A 20,816-nucleotide genomic window follows, 5' to 3' on the forward strand; every position below is an offset into this window, starting at 1 on the left:
TCGGGTTTCCTTTTCTTTTAATTTTATTGTTATCTCCTATAAATATGAAACTTCCTAATCAATTTATCTCAAAATCATGAAAATGAACTTCACTTCAACTTTCAACTAGAGTACTGATGCAACATTTTTCACGTTACAACTATCTTTGAGTTCGCTATCTTTTGGTATCTAATTATACGAACATATTTTAAACTGCTACGCAACAGAAATTATTTTGAAGAATGCCGCCTGTTTATGACATTTTTGAGATCGATTATTTTTATTTTTAAATAACATGTTAAGCTACCATTGGAATTGATTTTTTCCACGATCTGGTAAAATCTATCCGTCAGTTTCTGAATAAAGCTTATCTTACTTTCCTTTTTCATCTCATCAATGCTATGTAGTTTATATTTTGGCCGTGTTTCGTGCGAGAAAATAAATAGGCTGGAAACGTAGTTAAGAACTGTTACAATGATTTGACACAACATTTACACATTTAACACAACATATACGTTCTAAAAAGATTTCCGAAAACCAGTCGGAGCTTGAGTACATGAAAAATCTGGGTAAAACTGGGAAACAAACAGAAAAACTGGAAGATTCTGGGATTAAACTGTTCGACTGGATCACTCAAAATAAACTGGAAGAATCCAGTTTAAACTGGAACATTGGCAACTCTGCCCACAACACCATGTGAATGGAAGGTCAAGCCCGACAAATGGGCGTTTTCCTTTGCCCAATAATACGAGTAATGAAATACCATCCTGCTCGGGCTACCATTATAATCGTCGACCACAGTGTGCCTCCGATTGGAAAATTGAGAAATACGCTGGGACAGATGATGAGCTAGGACTGAATGAATTTCTGGACTCCGTTGAAAGTTATGCTCAGTGCGAGCAAATTTCAGAGGAGGAGCTGTTCAATTCTGCAATGCACCTACTCACTGACAACGCTCTCACTTGGTATCGGGCTATGAGATCGTAGAACAGGCTTTACAACTGGAACCATTTGGTTTGTGAGCTTAAGGAAAATTTCGTTCATCCGGAACTTGACGCCGCCCTCAAATCAAAGGTTTCCCAGCGCCTGCAGATGCGAAACGAGTGTTTCCTGGACTATTTCCAGGAAATGGAAAAAATATTTCGTGTTATGACGGTTCCCATGACACCGAGCGAAAAACTCGACGTGCTCAAGCGGAACCTCAGGCCGGACTGTAAGCAAATACTAATTTCGAAGCCAGTGAATACGCTTGCAGAATTGATGACTTTAAGTAAATCGATTGATGCGTACAAAACACCGATTTACCGAAAAGTGTTCGGTTCTCCAAAGGAAGTCGCTGCTTATTCGGTAAATCCACCAATTAACACATCGAAAAAGGACCAACCAAACAGAAAGGGAGGTGGTTCGAATAACAGCCACGTTGAAACCAAAACATTTTGGAGCAAAAATTCCCAAAAGGATAATTGTGCTTCCAAAACGCCGTCTGAAAACACGAAGAAAAAGCCAGGTGTTCAGACGGAAAAGAATCTTGTCGAGAGAAATTCGAAACCGGAATCCAAACAAAAGCCGGTGATTTGTCTCGACTATCTAGTGGAACCAGAGTTGCCAATGTTCCAGTTTAATCCCAGAATCTTCCAGTTTTTCTGTTTATTTCCCAGTTTTACCCAGATTTTTCATGTACTCAAGCTCCGACTGGTTTTCGGAAATCTTTTTAGAACGTAAATGTTGTGTTAAATGTGTAAATGTTGTGTTAAATCATTGTAACAGTTCTTAACTACGTTTCCAGCCTATTCTATTTTCTCGCACAAAACACGGCCAAAATATAAACTACATAGCATTGATGAGATGAAAAAGGAAAGTAAGATAAGCTTTATTCAGAAACTGACGGATAGATTTTACCAGATCGTGGAAAAAATCAATTCCAATGGTAGCTTAACATGTTATTTAAAAATAAAAACAATCGATCTCAAAAATGTCATAAACAGGTGGTATTCTTCAAAATAATTTCTGTTGCGTAGCAGTTTAAAATATGTTCGTATAATAAGATACCAAAAGATAGCGAACTCAAAGATAGTTGGAACTTAAACTTCACAGATGTAACGTGAAAAATGTTGCATCAGTACTCTAGTTGAAAGTTGAAGTGAAGTTCATTTTCATGATTTTGAGATAAATTGATCAGGAAGTTTCAAATTTATAGAAGATAACAATAAAATTAAAAGAAAAGGAAACCCGAAACAGAACAGTTCTGATTGAAATGAGTGATTTTTTGCTATATTTAAAACTAGCATTGGATTTTGTAACCATCACAGAGAAGCTCTATTGCATTTTTTATGCTATTCATTAAATTTTTTTGAAATCCAGTTTTTCCAGTTTTTTCTTTAGCATTCTTCCAGTTTAAATAAAAAAATTATTGGCAACTCTGAGTGGAACAGCATCGACCTCCTAGTCTCGGAGTCTGTTACAACTGCGGTGGTACTGGACACAAGCATGAGGCGTGCAGAAATTCTAGACGAGTCTTCTGTATTTTGTGTGGATTCAAGGGTTTCGATGTCTCTCGCTGTCCCTACTGCTTAAAAACGGGATTCGTACCAACTAGAGTCGCAGTTGTGTAAGGATGTGCGCCCCATAGAAAGCCTAAAATTAGACCCCCAAATTTACAACAGTTTTCGACCAGCTCATGATAAGGATTATCGTGATCCGTTGTTTGTTGAAACCATCATCCTCGATGATCCGTCCGATAATCGTCCTTTCGTTTTTGTCGCAGTATATGGCCATGCTCGACAGTGGTAGTAATGCCACCATTATCACCAAAAAGTTGTACCGAAAGTTTTCCAAAAGTCCAATGAAAGGTTTGGAAAGGTCAGTTGAACTTCGTTCAGCAAATGGACAGACTTTACCGATCCTTGGACAAATATATCTTCCGTACACTTTCCAAAACAAGACAAAGGTTATTTGCACCCTTGTAGTGGAGCAATTAACAGTTTCTTCAATACTCGGTATGGACTTTTGGCGCGCCTTTGGAATAACACCCCAGTTGCAAACTTGTGCTCTGTTGAACACAGGTTCGGAACGGGACGAAAGTTGCTCCGAGTGAGTCCATACTTACTCCGGAGCAGATGGCCTGTATCGAACAGGTTACGACCTGTTTCCAGGCGGTAGTGCCCGGCAAATTGAATGCGACCTCGCTAACAGAGCACAGGATCGTAATTAAGGAAGAATTCCAAAGTGCCACGCCTGTTTGCCGATATCCTTATAAAATGAGCCCAAGAAAACTGTCTAAAGTCTGGGAAGAAGTCGACCGTTGGCGATCTATGGGTATTATTGAAGAGTCAGATTTCGATTGGTCTTTGAATATTGTCGCTGTGACCAAACCAGACGACTCTATTCGGCTTTGTCTAGTTGCCCGGCCTCTTAATGAGCGTACAGTACGTGATGCATACCCTCTGCCTCATCCCGGGCGTATTTTAGGAAGCCTGCCTAAAGCCAAGTACCTGTCTACTATAGACTTAAAGGAGGCTTTTCTCCAGGTTCCTTTGGCTAAAGGCAGTCGTAAGTTACTGCTTTCAGTGTGCCCGGCAGGGGTATGTTCCAATTTTCTCGTCTACTTTTCGGTCTCGTTAACAGCCCTGCCACTTTGGCACGTCTGATGGACCAGGTGTTAGGACGAGGAAAACTGGAACCGCACGTCTTCGTTTACCTCGATGATATTATCGTGGTAAGTGAAACGTTCGAGCATCACCTACAATTGCTCAAAGAGGTGGCCAAATGTCTAGCCAAAGCCAATCTGACGATAAACCTGGCTAAATCCCGTTTTGGGGTTCCAGAGTTAAAATTTCTTGGCTATTTGTTGAATCAGGAAGGTCTAAAGGTCAATCCTGACAAAATTCAGCCGATACTCGATTACGAGCGGCCGGTGACGGTTACTCAACTGCGCCGATTCCTTGGAATGTGCGGTTACTACCGGCGTTTCATTGATCGGTTTAGTGAGGTAACCGCACCTTTGACCGACCTCTTGAAAACGAAGGCCAAGGATATTGGCTGGAACTCCGAAGCAGAACTCGCGTTCCTGAAGGTAAAGGAACTTTTAGTCACTCCTCCCGTGCTTGTCCCGCCAGATTTTTCGAAGGAATTTATTCTGCAGACAGATGCCAGTGACACTGCTGTCGCGGCTGTTTCGGTGGAAGAACATCCAGAGGGGGAAAAAGTGGTAGCTTATTTTTCACATAAGCTAACCACTCCCCAACGGAATTACCACGCTACCGAAAAGGAAGGTCTGGCGGTGATTATGGCGGTTGAACACTTTCGAGGTTACTTGGAAGGTTATCATTTTCGACTTGTCACTGATTCATCAGCCATTACCTGGATACTGAAAACCAAATGGAAAACCAGTTCGCGCCTGAGTCGGTGGAGTTTGGAACTACAACTCTACGACATGTCCATTGAGCACCGGAACCGGAAAGGTAAGGACAATGTGGTTCCGGATGCCTTATCCCGTGCTGTAGCAGCCATTTCGGCATTGTCCACTTCAGACTGGTATTGTTCTATGAAGTCTAAAGTTTCAGATAATCCTGATGATTACCCTGACTTTAAAGTTGAAGATGGTAAACTTTTCAAATACGTGGCCTCGAAAAGTGTACCATTCGACTCTCGGTTTAGTTGGAATCCTTAAATGGGTCAGTCACGCACAACTGGTGCACCGTGGCAGATGATTTCGGTGGACTACATAGGCCCACTTCCTCGAAGCAAACGGGGTAATCAACACTTGCTAGTCGTCCTCGACGTCTTCAGCAAGTACGTAATGTTGACCCCCGTTCGCAAAATTTGTAGCGCCCTTCTTTGTGCTTCTTTCGCGAACAATGGTTCAACCGCCATGGAAGTCCGGAAATCCTGTTGAGCAATAATGGTTCGACGTTCATCTCTAAAGAATTCAGCCGGTTCCTAAAAGAAACAAATGTTACACATTGGCTGAATTCGAGATATCATTCGCAGGCTAACCCGGTAGAACGAACGAATCGTTCTATAAATACGGCGATTCGCGCACACGCCCGCACGGACCAGCGCAACTGGGATGCCCGCATTTCTCATATGGAGCGCATCCTAAATACTACGGTTCATTCTTCTACCGGGTACTTACCTTACCAAACAGTCCCAAGCCGTGGTGTGGCCTTTGCTGTACGTAAGAGTCGTCTCCATTCCACTCGGTCCATGGCTGCAGTCTGCGTAGGGTCCGCAGGTCGTCTTCCACCTGATCGATCCACCTTGCCCGCTGTGCACCTCTCCGTCTCGTCCCTGACGGATTGGTTTCAAGAACCATCTTTACCGGGCCATCGTCTGACATCCTTACAACATGCCCAGCCCACCGCAGCCTGCCTATCTTAGCGGTGTGGACGATAGATGGCTCCCCAAGTAGCTCCTGCAGTTCGTGGTGCATTCGCCTTCTCCACACTCCGTTTTCCATCTGCAGTCCATCGAAAATGGTACGAAGCACCTTCCGCTCGAACACCGCAAGGGCGCGTTGGTCCTCCACAAGCATAGTCCATGTCTCATGCCCGTAGAGGACTACCGGTCTGATCAGCGTCTTGTAGATGGTTAACTTGGTGCGGCGGCGAATTCTACTCGATCGAAGCGTCCTCCGGAGACCAAAGTATGCACGATTTCCTGCCATAATGCGCCGTTGAATTTCTCTGCTGGTATCGTTGTCGGCAGTTACCAGTGAGCCCAGGTACACGAACTCATCGACCACCTCGATTTCATCACCACCAATTTGAACTCGAGGTGGGAGGTTACTGATACTGTTACTGTCTTCACGTGAACCCCTTCCTTTCATGTACTTCGTCTTCGATGCATTGATGACCAGTCCAATCTTTTTGGCTTCAGCCTTTAATCCGATGTACGTATCCGCCATCATCACAAAGGTCCGAGCCACAATGTCGATATCGACGGCAAAACCAAACAGTTGAACCGACTTTTGGAAAATCGTGCCACTCGTGTTAATCCCCGCTCTTCTAATGACACCTTCCAGGGCAATGTTGAACAGTAGGCACGAGAGACCATCACCTTGCCTCAGCCCCCTTCGGGTTTCGAAGGGGCTCGAGAGTGCCCCCGAAACACGAACTACACACATCACTCGATCCATCGTCGCTTTGACCAACCGCGTCAGTTTGTCCGGAAAACCGTAGTCGAACATAATTTGCCATAGCTTGTCCCGATTGATTGTGTCGTACGCCGATTTGAAATCGATGAACAAATAATGTGTGGGCACGTTATATTCGCGGCATTTCTGCATAACCTGCCGAACCGCGAATATCTGATCCGTGGTGGCGCGGGCACCCATAAATCCCGCCTGGTAATGCCCCACGAACTGCTTCGCAAATGGCGATAGTCGACGGCAAAGTATTTGGGAGAGTACCTTGTAGGCGGCGTTCAACAGAGTGATTGCCCGATTCTTCTACCGGGTTTAGTCCTCATTTCGTCGTCCATGGTTGCGAAATGGCATCAGGGGATGACTACTCCAGGATTTCCGGGAAGGGTGATCTGAAATCAAGACAGGACCAATTAGAGACAATCCGGGGTATTGTGGTTAAAAATCTTAGTAAGGCCTCAGAGGGTGCTCGACAGCAATACAACGGGCGACATCGCAAATTTGCGAACTCATTCGCAGTCGGTCAAATTGTTTACCGACGAAACATGAAGTTGTCGAGCGCTCTCGAGCCTTATAACGCTAAAATTGAACCACAATACTTACCGGCGAAAGTTCTCGCCAAAAAGGGGTCTTCGTCTTACGAGCTGGTTGATCCTACCGGGAAAAATCTTGGTGTTTGGCCAGCAAATCTTCTCAAACCAGCATAAACTAGTACAATTTTGTACCGGCGGCCTGCCTTTAAACGGATTATTCATTTGGGAACTTTTCAAAGGCGACCGCCGGATTACATTTGGACTGTCGGTCCATTTATGCGTTGCTCTACCTTCTCCTAGTGAATAGTAATAAGGGAGACTTACACTACTGTTAGAAGGTTCTTCATTACCTTCGTTAACGTTTTGCGTGCTTCGTGCTAGTGACGGAGTAATAAATCGCTCCGCTGAAGTTTTGCTTTCTGTTCCAAAATCAGTCGTGACGGTGTAAAGTTTAATTTTTGCCGGAATAGAATTCCGCGCCTTTTGGAAGAACACCCACGAACTGGCACTTGGAAACAGAAGGCAAACAACCGAAAACACATCACTTCGCCTCGTTCGGTGCCATTGACTTAGTTTTCACCCCTCTTCAGCAGGGACTTTTTACAAATTTTTGCCTTGTTTGGGCGTTTCTTCTTCGCACAAAACACTTTTTCCCTCTTCTATGGGGATAAACACGCACGCGCAACGTATTTTCGCCGCAAGAAACCGTCGCGGAAACCTAAAAAAATCGCGAAAACCGGAATGTGAACGGCGAGTTTCCATTCCGGTTTGTTTACATAAATTATTCATTGATCATTCCGCATAGGAATGACGTCATCGCCGGTTGACGTCTCCAAACGATGCCGTGCTGCCAGAAACGATAAGATGGATTCGGATTAGAAACTGATCGTTTGTGGTAAGGCAATGTAATGTATATACGGTGCGGCCGAATATGGATATATATAAATGAGCGTCATCGCAACCGAATGTTGTGCATTCGGAGTCTTGCAAAATACTGGGGTTTTAGATTTTAACCACCAGGGTGATAGAATTGAATTCCTTAGGGAATATTTTTTTTATTTACCGCATTATGCGAGAGACATTCTTTGGTCCCTCTCAAACGTCTCAGTATGAGAGATGCTTTGGAGATGAACAGGGACAGAGAGACATGGTCCAGAATGTTGACGATGACGTGGGATAGGTGCCAGAAGGAGTGCGTGAATGTGTGATTGGATATGCATGAGTGAACGAATAAAAGTTGACGTGGTTGGGTGAGATACAATGTTCCAGAGTTAATTCAAAAGGTGAGTCGAATTGCAAATGGCGATTGGAATGAAAGGGTATGTATGAAAGAGAGAATAGAATGAGTGGTTCGGAAATTAACTCTAGCTCAGGTATCGAGTGTTGGCACCGTAAGAACATGAAATTTGGACAGTCGAAAAAAAACCGACAACCGTTCCCCTGCAAGTCGGAACCGTACAAAATTAGTACTGGGACTTGCAGCATTTTGGGAAGATGAGTTGTCTTGAAGAATGGATTAGAATTGGATTTCAAGTTCAGGCCTTGATTGGGTCAGATGATAGCTTACTGCTTCTCGCTTTGCGAATGCTTTCAGAATTAGCACTTCACATCAAGACCAAACAATTTCAACGATTCGGAACTCCGGTCGATTAGTTTTGGAATTGGTTATTTAGAAATTACGGAAGGAATGATAGGGTTAGCAAATTTTGTACATATTTATTTATTTATTTGTTTATTTATTTATTTGTTTATTTATTTATTTATTCATTCCCCGTTTATTATTGTTATCGGTGTTAGATGTTAGGTTAGTGAAAAAAATTGTTGTCAATTTTTTTCCACTCGATGTGGGCGAGATTGTCTCCTGTGCGGTTACAATATTAACATTGAGTGGAAAATTTATCTAATTTTGGGTAACGCTGCAAGAGCGTGTTCACGTAAAAATAACCCTTATTTTGGGTACTTTTGCGAGGGAGTGTATTAGTGAAAATTACCCGCATTTGGACACCCCCGCAGCAGCGTGTACCCAGAATGACAGTTCTCACCACTTTTGCTGAATATCGTTCACATAAGTTTGTTTATTTTCGCTCAAAATCGTTCGTTTTTTTGTTTGTGAACGATATTTTCGCTTTGGTTACGTTCGATAATTTGTTGTCATGTTTGTGAAATAATTGTTAGGAATAGATAGGCCGGTATTTTCCTCTAGCTGCGAAAAAGTGGTGCTGAAGCCAGTCTCGGCGGGTTTGTTGTGGTCGGCAGCCATCGTGGGATGATCAGTCTAGCCTTGATCACGGTACGAGTGACACGCGTCGTTTGTTTTCATCATAAAGGTGCGCGTTTTAACTGTTTTATTTTACAGTTTGTGTCCTGTATGAGCGAAGGTTGTTCCGCTTTGGTAAGACCAACGAAGGTTGTTCCGTTGGCCCGTGAGTTGAGTGCTGTGTTCTGTGCTTGCTCGCCGGAGAGGGTAAGCAAAGTCATTAGCTACCCCCTGCTAAGTGCCAAGGAGCAGTTTTATACACTACCCCGCCGGAGTTCGTTGCAGCAGGAGCTGTTGAAAACGGCCATCCCGACAACGAGAAGCAACGTCCCCGCAGCACTCACACCACCGACAGCAAGAGGAAATTAGGAATAAAAAGCGATAAGTGTTTATTTTGTTTGTTTTTTGACGTGGGACTATGTCTTTCTTCACTATACTAAGGAACCTTCTGGAAAAACTGGATTGAACATGTAACGTTTTTGGTTGGCGGAATGGAAGATTTTAGATGCTAATAGCGCTCAAACAACTGTTCCGATTTCAATAGTTAATATACCGTTGGAAAGCTAAAACATACAAGATTTGTATAACATGATAATTTTAGTTACCATTTTCTTATTACTCCGTGAAAATTGCGGGAAAGTTTGAAGGTCGAATACATTTTTCATACGATTGGTAAATTTCAAAAACATAGATGATAGCTTACTGCTTCTCGCTTTGCGAATGCTTTCAGGATTAGCACTTCACATCAAGACCAAACAATTTCAACGATTCGGAACTCCGGTCGATTAGTTTTGGAATTGGTTATTTAGAAATTACGGAAGGAATGATAGGGTTAGCAAATTTTTTACATATTAATTTATTTATTTGTTTATTTATTTATTTGTTTATTTATTTATTTATTCATTCCCCGTTTATTATTGTTACGGTGTTAGATGTTAGGTTAGTGAAAAAAATTGTTGTCAATTTTTTTCCACTCGATGTGGGCGAGATTGTCACCTGTGCGGTTACAATATTAACATTGAGTGGAAAATTTATCTTATTTTGGGTAACGCTGCAAGAGCGTGTTCACGTAAAAATAACCCTTATTTTGGGTACTTTTGCGAGGGAGTGTATTAGTGAAAATTACCCGCATTTGGACACCCCCGCAGCAGCGTGTACCCAGAATGACAGTTCTCACCACTTTTGCTGAATATCGTTCACATAAGTTTGTTTATTTTCGCTCAAAATCGTTCGTTTTTTTGTTTGTGAACGATATTTTCGCTTTGGTTAGGTTCGATAATTTGTTGTCATGTTTGTGAAATAATTGTTAGGAATAGATAGGCCGGTATTTTCCTCTAGCTGCGAAAAAGTGTGCTGAAGCCAGTCTCGGCGGGTTTGTTGTGGTCGGCAGCCATCGTGGGATGATCAGTCTAGCCTTGATCACGGTACGAGTGACACGCGTCGTTTGTTTTCATCATAAAGGTGCGCGTTTTAACTGTTTTATTTTACAGTTTGTGTCCTGTATGAGCGAAGGTTGTTCCGCTTTGGTAAGACCAACGAAGGTTGTTCCGTTGGCCCGTGAGTTGAGTGCTGTGTTCTGTGCTTGCTCGCCGGAGAGGGTAAGCAAAGTCATTAGCTACCCCCTGCTAAGTGCCAAGGAGCAGTTTTAAACACTACCCCGCCGGAGTTCGTTGCAGCAGGAGCTGTTGAAAACGGCCATCCCGACAACGAGAAGCAACGTCCCCGCAGCACTCACACCACCGACAGCAAGAGGAAATTAGGAATAAAAAGCGATAAGTGTTTATTTTGTTTGTTTTTTGACGTGGGACTATGTCTTTCTTCACTATACTAAGGAACCTTCTGGAAAAACTGGATTGAACATGTAACGTTTTTGGTTGGCGGAATGGAAGATTTTAGATGCTAATAGCGCTCAAACAACTGTTCCGATTTCAATAGTTAATATACCGTTGGAAAGCTAAAACATACAAGATTTGTATAACATGATAATTTTAGTTACCATTTTCTTATTACTCCGTGAAAATTGCGGGAAAGTTTGAAGGTCGAATACATTTTTCATACGATTGGTAATTTTCAAAAACATTGACGAAATAATTTCACGCATTCAGTCATTGGCTAGCAATGCCAGCCAATTGGCATCGCATTTACCACCCAACGTAAGCGACGAAGAAAGAAAGCTGAAATGCTTCCACGTGATTGGTTCTTCCCCCAATCACCCAAGTTTCCCACACTGAGTGACGCTATAAAAGGACATTCCGTGTTGAGAGAAGCTCATTCCCTGGTCGACCGTCAAAGCGAACAGTTCGGCTTCCCTTCGATCTGAGTTGGACCCTACAGTGGTAATCTAATTCAGATATCGTTGTTGGAATACAGCCCGAAACTGGACGTGATCGGCACTGGGGACCATTGGAAGCCGTTGGAAGGGACCATTGGAAGCCGTTTGGATGCTACCGATAGTAATTTGTGTAGGTATAGTGTGTCGTATACCAAGTGTGTGTGTCTGAGTAGCGTTAGCGTGTGTGTGTGTGTGTGTGTGTGTGTGTGTATGAGTAGCGTGTGTGTGTGAGTAGCGTGTGTGTGTGAGTAGCGTGTGTGTGTGAGTAGCGTGTGTGTGTGAGTAGCGTGTGTGTGTGTGAGTAGCGTGTGTGTGTGAGTATCGTGTGTGTGTGTGTGAGTAGCGCGTGTGTGTGTGTGTGTTTGAGTAACGTGTGTGTGTGAGTAACGTGTGTGTGTGTGAGTAACGTGTGTGTGTGTGTGTGAGTAGCGTGTGTGTGTGTGTGTGAGTAGCGTGTGTGTGTGTGTGAGTAGCGTGTATGTGTGAGTAGCGCGCGCGTGTGTGTGTGTGTGTGAGTAGCGTGTGTGTGTGTGTGTGTGTGTGTGTGTGTGAGTAGCGTGTGTGTGTGAGTAGTGTGTGTGTGTGTGTGTGTGTGAGTAGTGTGTGTGTGTGTTAGTAGTGTGTGTGTGTGTGTGAGTAGCGTGTGTGTAAGTATCGTGTGTGTAAGTAGCGTGTGTGTGTATGTGTGTGTGTGTGTGTGTGTGAGTAGCGTGTGTAAGTGTGTGTGTTTGTGTGAGTAGCATGTGTATGTGTGTGTGTGAGTAGCGTGTGTATGTGTGTGTGTGTGTGTGAATGGCGTGGGTATGTGTGTGTGTAGCGTGTGTGTGTGTGTAGTGTGTGTGTGTGTGTGTGTGTAGCGTGTGTGTGTGTAGCGTGTGTGTGTGTGTAGCGTGTGTGTGTAGCGTGTGTGTGTAGCTTGTGTGTGTGTAGCGTTTGTGTGTAGCGTGTGTGTGTAGCGTGTGTGTGTGTGTGGGTGAGTAGCGTGTGTGTGTATATGTCTGTGTGTGTGAGTAGCGTGTGTGTGTGGTAAATTTATTTATGATAGAATACTTTTGTAGGCAACAAGTTAATTATTTTTCCTATTATTTTGTATGTTTTGGTTTATGACAGGTGTGTTTTTTTTTTTGTTCATGAATTGTTGTGTATGGTATTTGTACGTTTGGTGTGTGTTATATACTATGGCTATGGCAGAATTAAATCTTTAAACCCACAATAGTCCCACGTCAAGCCTACGTTTGTGCCCTCGAGCACATACCCTTTATCTTTTTTTCCTGTGTTTTAGCAAGGATCCGAAATCCGATAGAGATATCTGGCCGCCCTGTAAGGGTTTTGCTGGGCAAATAAAAGTGTGTACAGGGTGACCCCCTGTTACACACTTTACAGGTCCATGTGTTTGTTGATGCAAGCGAGGATGCTTATTCCGCTGTGGTGTATTTCCGTGTTGAGATGCCGGATGGAACCGTTCAGTGCACGCTGGTAGCCGCGAAAACGAAAGTTGCACCTATTCGGCATGCCACCGTACCTCGACTAGAATTGATGGCCACTGCATTGGGGGTGCGGCTTGCAAATTTCATCATCAATGGCCATTCTGTAACTGTTCGTCGGAAAGTTTTCTGGTCCGATTCGAGAACAGTTTTGGCTTAGTTTGAATCCGAACACCGCCGTTATAGACAATTTGTTGCTTGTCGAGTCAGCGAGATTCTGTCATCAACGAATGCCAACGATTGGAGGTGGGTGGCGAGTAAACTTAACGTGACAGATGAGGCCACCAAATGGGGCAAAGGACCGTGTTTTGATTCCACCAGCCGCTGGTTTCAAGGGCCAGAGTTCTTGTACTCGGATGAAAAACATTGGCCACAAACGACAGAGGAAAACTCTACCAACGGGGAGTTACGTGCCTGTTTTGTCCATCAAATAGTTTCAATATCACTAATAAAATTTGAACGCTTTTCGAATTGGTATCGCTTGCTCAGAGCAGTAGCGTACGTGAGGCGTTTTGTGAACGCGTGCAGAAAGAAGACGCAGGAACCTTTCACGAGGGAAATTCTGACCCAACAAGAATTACATGATGCTGAAAACTTGATATGGAGGATTGTGCAGTTAGACGCATATGCAGACGAGATTACCGTCATTCGAAAAAATGAGAGCTTGCCATTTCATGAACATGAATCGCTCGAAAAATCTAGTGTGCTATTTAAACTTACACCAGCTCTAGATGATCAACGCGTCCAGCGTGTTGACGGTCGCATAGGTGCCTTGCAGTTAGTTTCGGCGGACCAAAAGTGCCCAATCATACTGCCAAAGCACCATCGCGTGACCTTTCTGGTTATAGACAGTTACCACCGGACCAGATACATGCCAACTATGGGACGGTGGTTAATGAAGTGCGTCAACGCTTTTATGTACCACGATTGCGAGTTTTAGTGAAAACGGTATCAAATCGCTGTCAGTGGTGTAAAATAAATAGTAGGAGGGTGGTATTCAAGACACGACCGCATGACGTTGACTACCGTATTCTTATATTCCATTAAAACAAATAGTAGAGGGAATTGCAACGCTTCTATTACAAAAATTCGAGTCACCAAAAGGTACCAGTTGCCGATTATTCTTGTTTACTGGTTAGTCCGTCCAAAATTCCAGACAATTCAGTATTTTGCAGTAGCCATGTACTACTAACAGCCACCAGTATTACGGGCAGTGATGCCACATTTTTATCTGTATTTTGGAGCTCAAAAAATCTTATCACCTTGGTAAAATTTGAAAAAAATCTGTAAAATAAAATTTGCATATGTACTGGACATATCCTTCTCGAAAAAAAATGCAATATAGCTTGTTTAACATTTTTTCCGTGATTCATTCATGCAAACGTTTATGCGTAGCAGATGAATATAATAAAACCTCCGACACGCTACACCGCATTCGAATTAATTTATGTTTTTCAACTATATAAAGAAGTTTAATTTACGACCCCATGAAAACCAAAAAAATCTGTATAAATCTGTATTATTTCCAGAAAATCTGTAATCTGTATATGCAGATATCTGTATGAAAAATACGCAAAAAATCTGTATAAATGCAGATAAATCTGTATATGTGGCATCACTGGTCACACGCGCTATAAACATGCACACACGCGCTACAGACATGCATACACGCCATAAACATACACACACGCTATATAGCAAGCCACACACGCTAGCCACACACCTTATATATTAGGGACACACGTTACAGATATTCACATACGTTATGTGCACACACCTTACATATACATACGCTGGATGATGGTGGCATCTCAAACCAGCTGGCGGTACGAGTCTCTTTCAGTTTCGGGTTGTATTCACCCAACGATATCTTAATCGGATTACCGCTGGTGGGGTCCAACTCAGATCGGAGGGAAGCCGAACTGAAAGAGGTAGGAACTGCAGCTAACCACTACCACCGCCGCTGTTGCCCGCTGCTGATCCACTACGCCTACTGCCATCGGTATTGATGTAGGCTGCTGCTGCCTGCTGCTAGTAAACTGTTTTGCTTGAGGATAAATAGTCTCTTATATAGACCAAAGACATACGCTGGATGATGGTGCCTTCTCAAACCACCTGGCGGTGCCGGTGGTGGTGGCGGTGCCACACGCGCTATAAACATGCATACACGCACTACAGACATGCATACACATACACACACGCTATGTAGCAAGCCACACACCTTTGGTACCATCCATATACCACGTGGACAGATTTTAAACGACTTTAACCCCCCCTCCCCCCCCCGTGGACAAATGCCCATAAAAATTTTTTTTTTTTTGTAAGGACCGTGGACATTACACAACCTCACCCCCCCCCCAAGTCGTCCACTTACATATTAGGGACACACGCTACAGATATTCACACGCTATATATGCATACGCTGGATGATGGTGGCATCTCAAACCAGCTGACGGTGCGAGTCTCTTTCAGTTCAGGGTTGTATTCAACCAACGATATCTGAATCGGATTACCGCTGGTGGGGTCCAACACAGATCGAAGGGGAGCCGAACTGAAAGAGGTAAGAACTGCAGCCAACCGCTACCACCGCCGCTGTTGCCCGCTGCTGATCCACTTCGCCTACTGCTTGTTGATGCCCGCTGCTGCTGCCTGCTGCTAGTAAACTTAACTGATGGGGTGAAATGTTTGAACGGTACCTTTATACCAAGGCTTCATCAGTGAGTTAGAAAGAAGGAGGGGCTAAGTAGCTAATGAAATGACAAGGAACGTAAATAAGCATCGGAAACAGAAAGTGACAACAACAATAACAACAAAGTCAGATCGATTTTATCCGTTAGTGTCGACTGTGCTTGGGAAGAGAGGTAGTGATTGGCTGCGCGGTATGATTTAGGCAATCGATATTAATTATTAATTTTTCAACAGTGTGTCTCGAACAACAATTTGTTTTTGTACATAAATTAAACCGTAAAAGAATTTTTGATCGATTGATGCCAAAACCTCGAAAACCTGATTATAAATGACTGAAAAATAAGCGCTCAAAACCTGACCACTTTTCCCTGGTTTTCCTTGGTTGAATTACTAGATTTTCAAATTTAGGTGCCTAACTACGATATAGACGTTTGTCAACGTCAAAAAATCACATCGGTCAGTGCCTAGAATGGCACCACAGCCGGCGGCGAGACTGTCCCCCTTTATTCGTCCCTTTAGTTATGTCGGCTTGGACTATTTTGGCCCGATCACTGTGAAAGTTGGTCGTGCAAATGCTAAGAGGTGGATTGCTCTTTTTACCTGCCTCACTATACGTGCTGTACATGTAGAGGTAGCATTCGATTTAACTACAAAAAGTTGCATCTCCTATTTACGTCGTTTTGTTGCTCGACGAGGTGCCCTGATCGAAATCTATTCCGATAACGGTAGGAACTTCATCGGAGCTGATCGTATCCTGAAGGAACAAATCCAGCGCATTCATGGACACTCGGCCGCCACTTTCACCAACACCAACACAAAATGGTTATTCACACCACCTTCTACCCCACATATGGGCGGCTCCTGGGAGCGCTTGGTTCGGTCGGTGAAAATTGCAATGACTAATCTATTCCAAGAGCGCAAGCTAGATGACGAGGCCTTCTGTACCATAGCCGTGGAAGCTGAAGCAATAGTCAATTCTCGCCCGCTGACCTATCTGCCCCTTGACGCTGCCGAGCAGGAAGCCATCACACCTAATCACTTTTTGCTCGGGTCTTCTAATGGAGTGAAACAGACAACGGTTAACATGACCGATTCAAACCATTCAGTTCGTAGTTCATGGTATCTAATTCAACACAACCTTGACCTATTCTGGAAACGCTGGGTAAGAGAGTACCTGCCTACACTGACTAAACGAACCAAGTGATTCGGAGAGGCGAAACTGGTTCAGCCAGGTGATTGATTCTAATTATCGATGATTCGAAACGAAATGGATAGGTCCGAGGAAAAGTACTAGAGGTAATAACAGCGAAAGATGTCAGGGTAAGACAAGCTGCGGTCCAGACGTCGGACGGAGTGTTCCGCTGGCCAGTATCCAAGTTGGCGGTACTAGAAGTGAACAGAAGCGATAAAGCTGAGGCAAATACCCATCTTTACGGGGCGGGGGATGTTACCACTGGCAACTCTTCCCATGGTACACCAACCTGAGGGATACTGTGGTAAAATTAACCGTCAAGCTACTTTAGACGTCAGATAATTTTAGATAGAATATTAGAAAAATAAGAATTCTTAGAAAAAGAAAAAGGAAGTAAGAGATAAAATTCATTCATTGGTGGTAGGAGCATTTTGCAATGTGTATGCGAAATTAATTACAAAATTCCATATATTATACTTAATCCTTGTTTCCTACTAGATGAAAGGTCAAACTTCATAAAGTTATAATATCTAGTAATTAAAAAATATACTATACTTACAAAATTAATCTCAAACTAGAAGGTAATCGCCAAACCTAACCTAAAGTTAACCTTATTCGTGGGATAAGTAAACCGTAATCCACTGAATTTGCCTAAAATATCCTTCAATTCAAATTAATAAACTAATACTTGCAGCTTAAATCATTACGCTAAACAGAATTAGTGTGTTTCACCTATTCGTCCCGCAACACTAGGAATACACTATTGGCCCTCGTTTATAACCTCTTCGAAGCCACTGCCCAAATTAAGCTATCTCAGTGCGATTTGCTACAAAAGACTGCCTCAAAACAATACAATTTCATTTTTGTTTTGGATACGACAGCAAGTGAAACTGCATAGCTGCAAATAGCTTCTGCTCAGGGCCGGATTTGGATGGTGGCGGGCCCGAGGCAAATTTATTTGTGAGGCCCTCTTTCTTAAACTTTCTTAAAACATTTAGAGGTACCGTTCTGGAAGGTGACGAGCAAAAAAAAAGGTCGCCCCAGGACTATGGGGCACCTTGAATCGGGATGCCCGGGGAATTTGCCCCCTTTGCCCCCACCTCAAATCCGGGCCTGCTTCTGCTGTTGTTCATTGTCGTTACCGGTGCCGTCTGTAGAGGTAAACGTCATCTGGAGCAGAGAGACCATTAAATTGATTAACCCCATTGAGTGTATTCCCAAACATATAGCAAGAAATACATAAGACACGCTGTCGTATTCTACGTTAACTCTGCGGTCATGTCTTATAAACAACCTCCTCAACTTTTGTATGTTGGAAACTGTAACATTCGTCAATAGCTAAAATTTGTTTATTTGTCAACAGATAAAATTCTTACCCTGATGACTGAAACTAATAACATGAAGCGATATACAATAAAGTCACTTTTCACGCGGGGGATATGTGCCGCGTAAAAAAATGCGTAAATTCCGGAATCCACGTAAGAAAACTGCGTAGATTCCAGAATCCGCGTAAAAACCGCGTAAATTCCGGAATCCGCGTATAAAAACGCGTTAAAAGCGACCTTAGTGTACGTTTCTTGTTCTGTAGCAATCATGTTGGTGAATTAAATTTGCATAATTATTCTTTGTCAATTTTCGAATTTATAGCTGATCTACTATAAAGATCATTGTTAGTTGGCTAACCAGGCGCAATTACACCTTGCGTACGAGTTAGCCGTTTGAATATTTGCTCTTCCTTTAGCCTCTGATTCGCGGTGACGCAACCCAAAATCTCAAGCACGAATCTGCGACTTACTTGCTTGTTCTTATTGGTAAAATCCCAGCCAGCGCAGGTCATTAAACTCGGGAAATGAAATGGTTAGATGCATGAATCTAATGGGAAAGGGAGATATGAACTCGGGTTTGAATTTGCCGTGGAAGTTCGTTGTAAAATTTCCGGTTTCAAACCAAATGTCTCGTTTGATCTGTGGGGCAAACCAATCTCGCTTCGATCATTTATAATCGGCGAGATTATAGAACGGCGAAAGAAGCCAGAGTGTGTGTTTTTGTGTTGTTCGCGAATTTGTTCGAGGTTTGTGTTAGCGTGAGGTTGTCTTAGATTAGCTAGTTGTTTTAAGTGTTGTTTCTTTGATAGGATTAGCGTATGTTAGGAGTAGCTATAATAGCCAATAGAGTACACCCACGCACACGATAGGTTAGTGAGCTAGTTATTGATGGCCAAAATTTAGTTAGTAGTAAAACGAAGCATGCTTGTAAATATAATTGTAACAGTAATATAGTGCGTTTCCCTGTTTGAAGTAATGTTTAGTGTAATTTAGGTGATGTAAAGGTGTCTCACGTCTCGCGATCGTTTCCAGTCTTGTGTATTTTGGGTACTCCAAGTGGACTGCTTGGGAATACAGTCCCCGCACTCTGGTTTCGCTAAACTGGGTAGCAATCTGATCGTTCAGAATTGGTCCAGTGAGGAGAATCACGAGTTCGGAGTTTTGAGGTTTAGGGAGTTTTTTCGCGAATTTCTGCGGTAATTTCACGTTGAGTTTCGGATCGAAAGTTGAGACTGAGTACCTTAGTGTAGTGCCTCTGCCTTTTCGTTTCCCCCGTGTATTACCCTGACCCGCCCTGAGGCGGAGTTTCTGGCCGGGCAAGCCAAGACAGGCAAGTGGTCCTCTTCGAGGTGGCGCTTAAGCCACTTGCTTGAAGATACGGGGAGCGGAGCCGCAGATTTAAGAGTGTGGCTTTCAGGCCCGCTACATTTTGGCGCCCAACGTGGGGCCACGTTTTGGGAAAACTTAGTGTCTTTTAGAATTTATTAGGATTTCTTTGGGAAATAGATTAGGTTCACATTGTTTTTTTTCTCCTTCAAATATTTATTTCCTTGTCTTTGATAATTATAAATTTTCTTGTGGTGTATTCGTCCTATTTTCTTTAAGGATTTTTTTTTCTACATTTAGCCGAATTGAACAAATAAATATTGATCATTGGGAAGTGTGAGTGCTACATTTGAATAATTATTTGGTAACATTTTATTTTTATTATTGTCTTGTTTCATATTCTAGTTTTGATAATTTCTATTATCATATAATTTTTTTTATCATTTATTGTTTTCTGATTTTAATGGATACTGTCGCGATGTCGCACAAATTTCCACACGCTGATCACCTCACTAATGAAGAGGTTGATTACGAATTATTAATCCGCGGTAAGAGAAATGATATGGCTACTGAGCCAGAAGCTAAATATCGCCTTTTGCGAAATCTCTTCCACGACGATATCCGCGAAAAGCGAGACCACCCGTCGCCATACACCATCGAGCAGGAGTTTGATTATATCGCGGGAAAGGTCTATGATTTGGAGAAGAAGTTGGGTCGGGGCATGGATGGTCGGGTCATCTCCCGATTGATTCACTATGTTATGCGAGCGGCTAGAAGCCAAGCCCCTGATGCTCGCTCGGAAAGAATGCGACGGGAATTGTGTAACTCCATTCGGGAGGTTTTGAACAGAGCTAATGGGAAAAGGGTAACCGACGAGAAACAAAGTAGGGCAAAAGCATTGGATGCGCGCCGAGACTTGTCGACGGAGCTGGGCGACGCAAACGAAGGGGCAGTGGGTGGTTATTCGTTGGAGGAGTTACAACGCGGAATCGGCGAAGCCTTGAGACGTGATCCTTCGAGTGGTGCATACCCGAAGCAACCTCCAGGGAATCGGGATCCAGCCGTAACTTCAAAACAGTCCAAGGACCAGGCACTCCTGGAGCGCATTGCGAGTTTGGAAAGGGAACTAGCGAAGGCGCGGTTGGAAGGTTCTCGCCAGAATGCACCCCCGCGCGTCGAGCGGATAGCCTCAGAGGGTGGTCCGACAAATTCTCAAAAAGCGAGAGAGAAGCCACGGGAACGGCATTCAATGAATTTTCCTCTAGACCTCAACAATCCGTGGGCGGAACAACGTGAGCAAAACCGATGGGACCGTTACGAACCCGAGCGTGTTCGACGCGACTTATCGCGGGATCGTCAAAGAGGTGATATCAGGGCAGACCGGAGGAATCGGGACCGATATTAACCGGATCCAGATCGTGAACGTAGGGAGCATCGCCCCAGACACGAACGTGATGCCAGTAGTCGCCAGAGAGGCGATACCGGGGCAAACCGGAGGGATCGAAACCGGTTTTCGCCAGATTCAGATAGTGCACGCAGGGAGCATCGCCCCAGAGTC

General features: G+C 43.6%; 2 protein-coding genes across 2 annotated transcripts in view; both read right to left on the bottom strand.

Annotated features, from left to right (window-relative positions):
• The window catches only part of LOC129726187 (pickpocket protein 11-like), a 492,216-nt gene that overhangs the window by 264,249 nt on the left and 207,151 nt on the right, over positions 1 to 20,816 (bottom strand). The window lies entirely within an intron of this gene.
• Positions 4,735 to 7,042, bottom strand: LOC129720155 (uncharacterized). The gene is made up of 3 exons (XM_055671589.1): positions 6,725 to 7,042; positions 5,114 to 6,513; positions 4,735 to 4,917 (listed from the first exon to the last, which is right to left on the bottom strand). The coding sequence occupies exons 2-3, from the start codon at positions 6,311 to 6,313 to the stop codon at positions 4,735 to 4,737; spliced, it is 1,383 nt and encodes a 460-aa protein (XP_055527564.1). The 5' UTR covers positions 6,314 to 6,513; positions 6,725 to 7,042.

This window comes from Wyeomyia smithii, chromosome 2 (assembly GCF_029784165.1).
Source record: "Wyeomyia smithii strain HCP4-BCI-WySm-NY-G18 chromosome 2, ASM2978416v1, whole genome shotgun sequence".
Lineage (NCBI taxonomy): Eukaryota > Metazoa > Arthropoda > Insecta > Diptera > Culicidae > Wyeomyia > Wyeomyia smithii.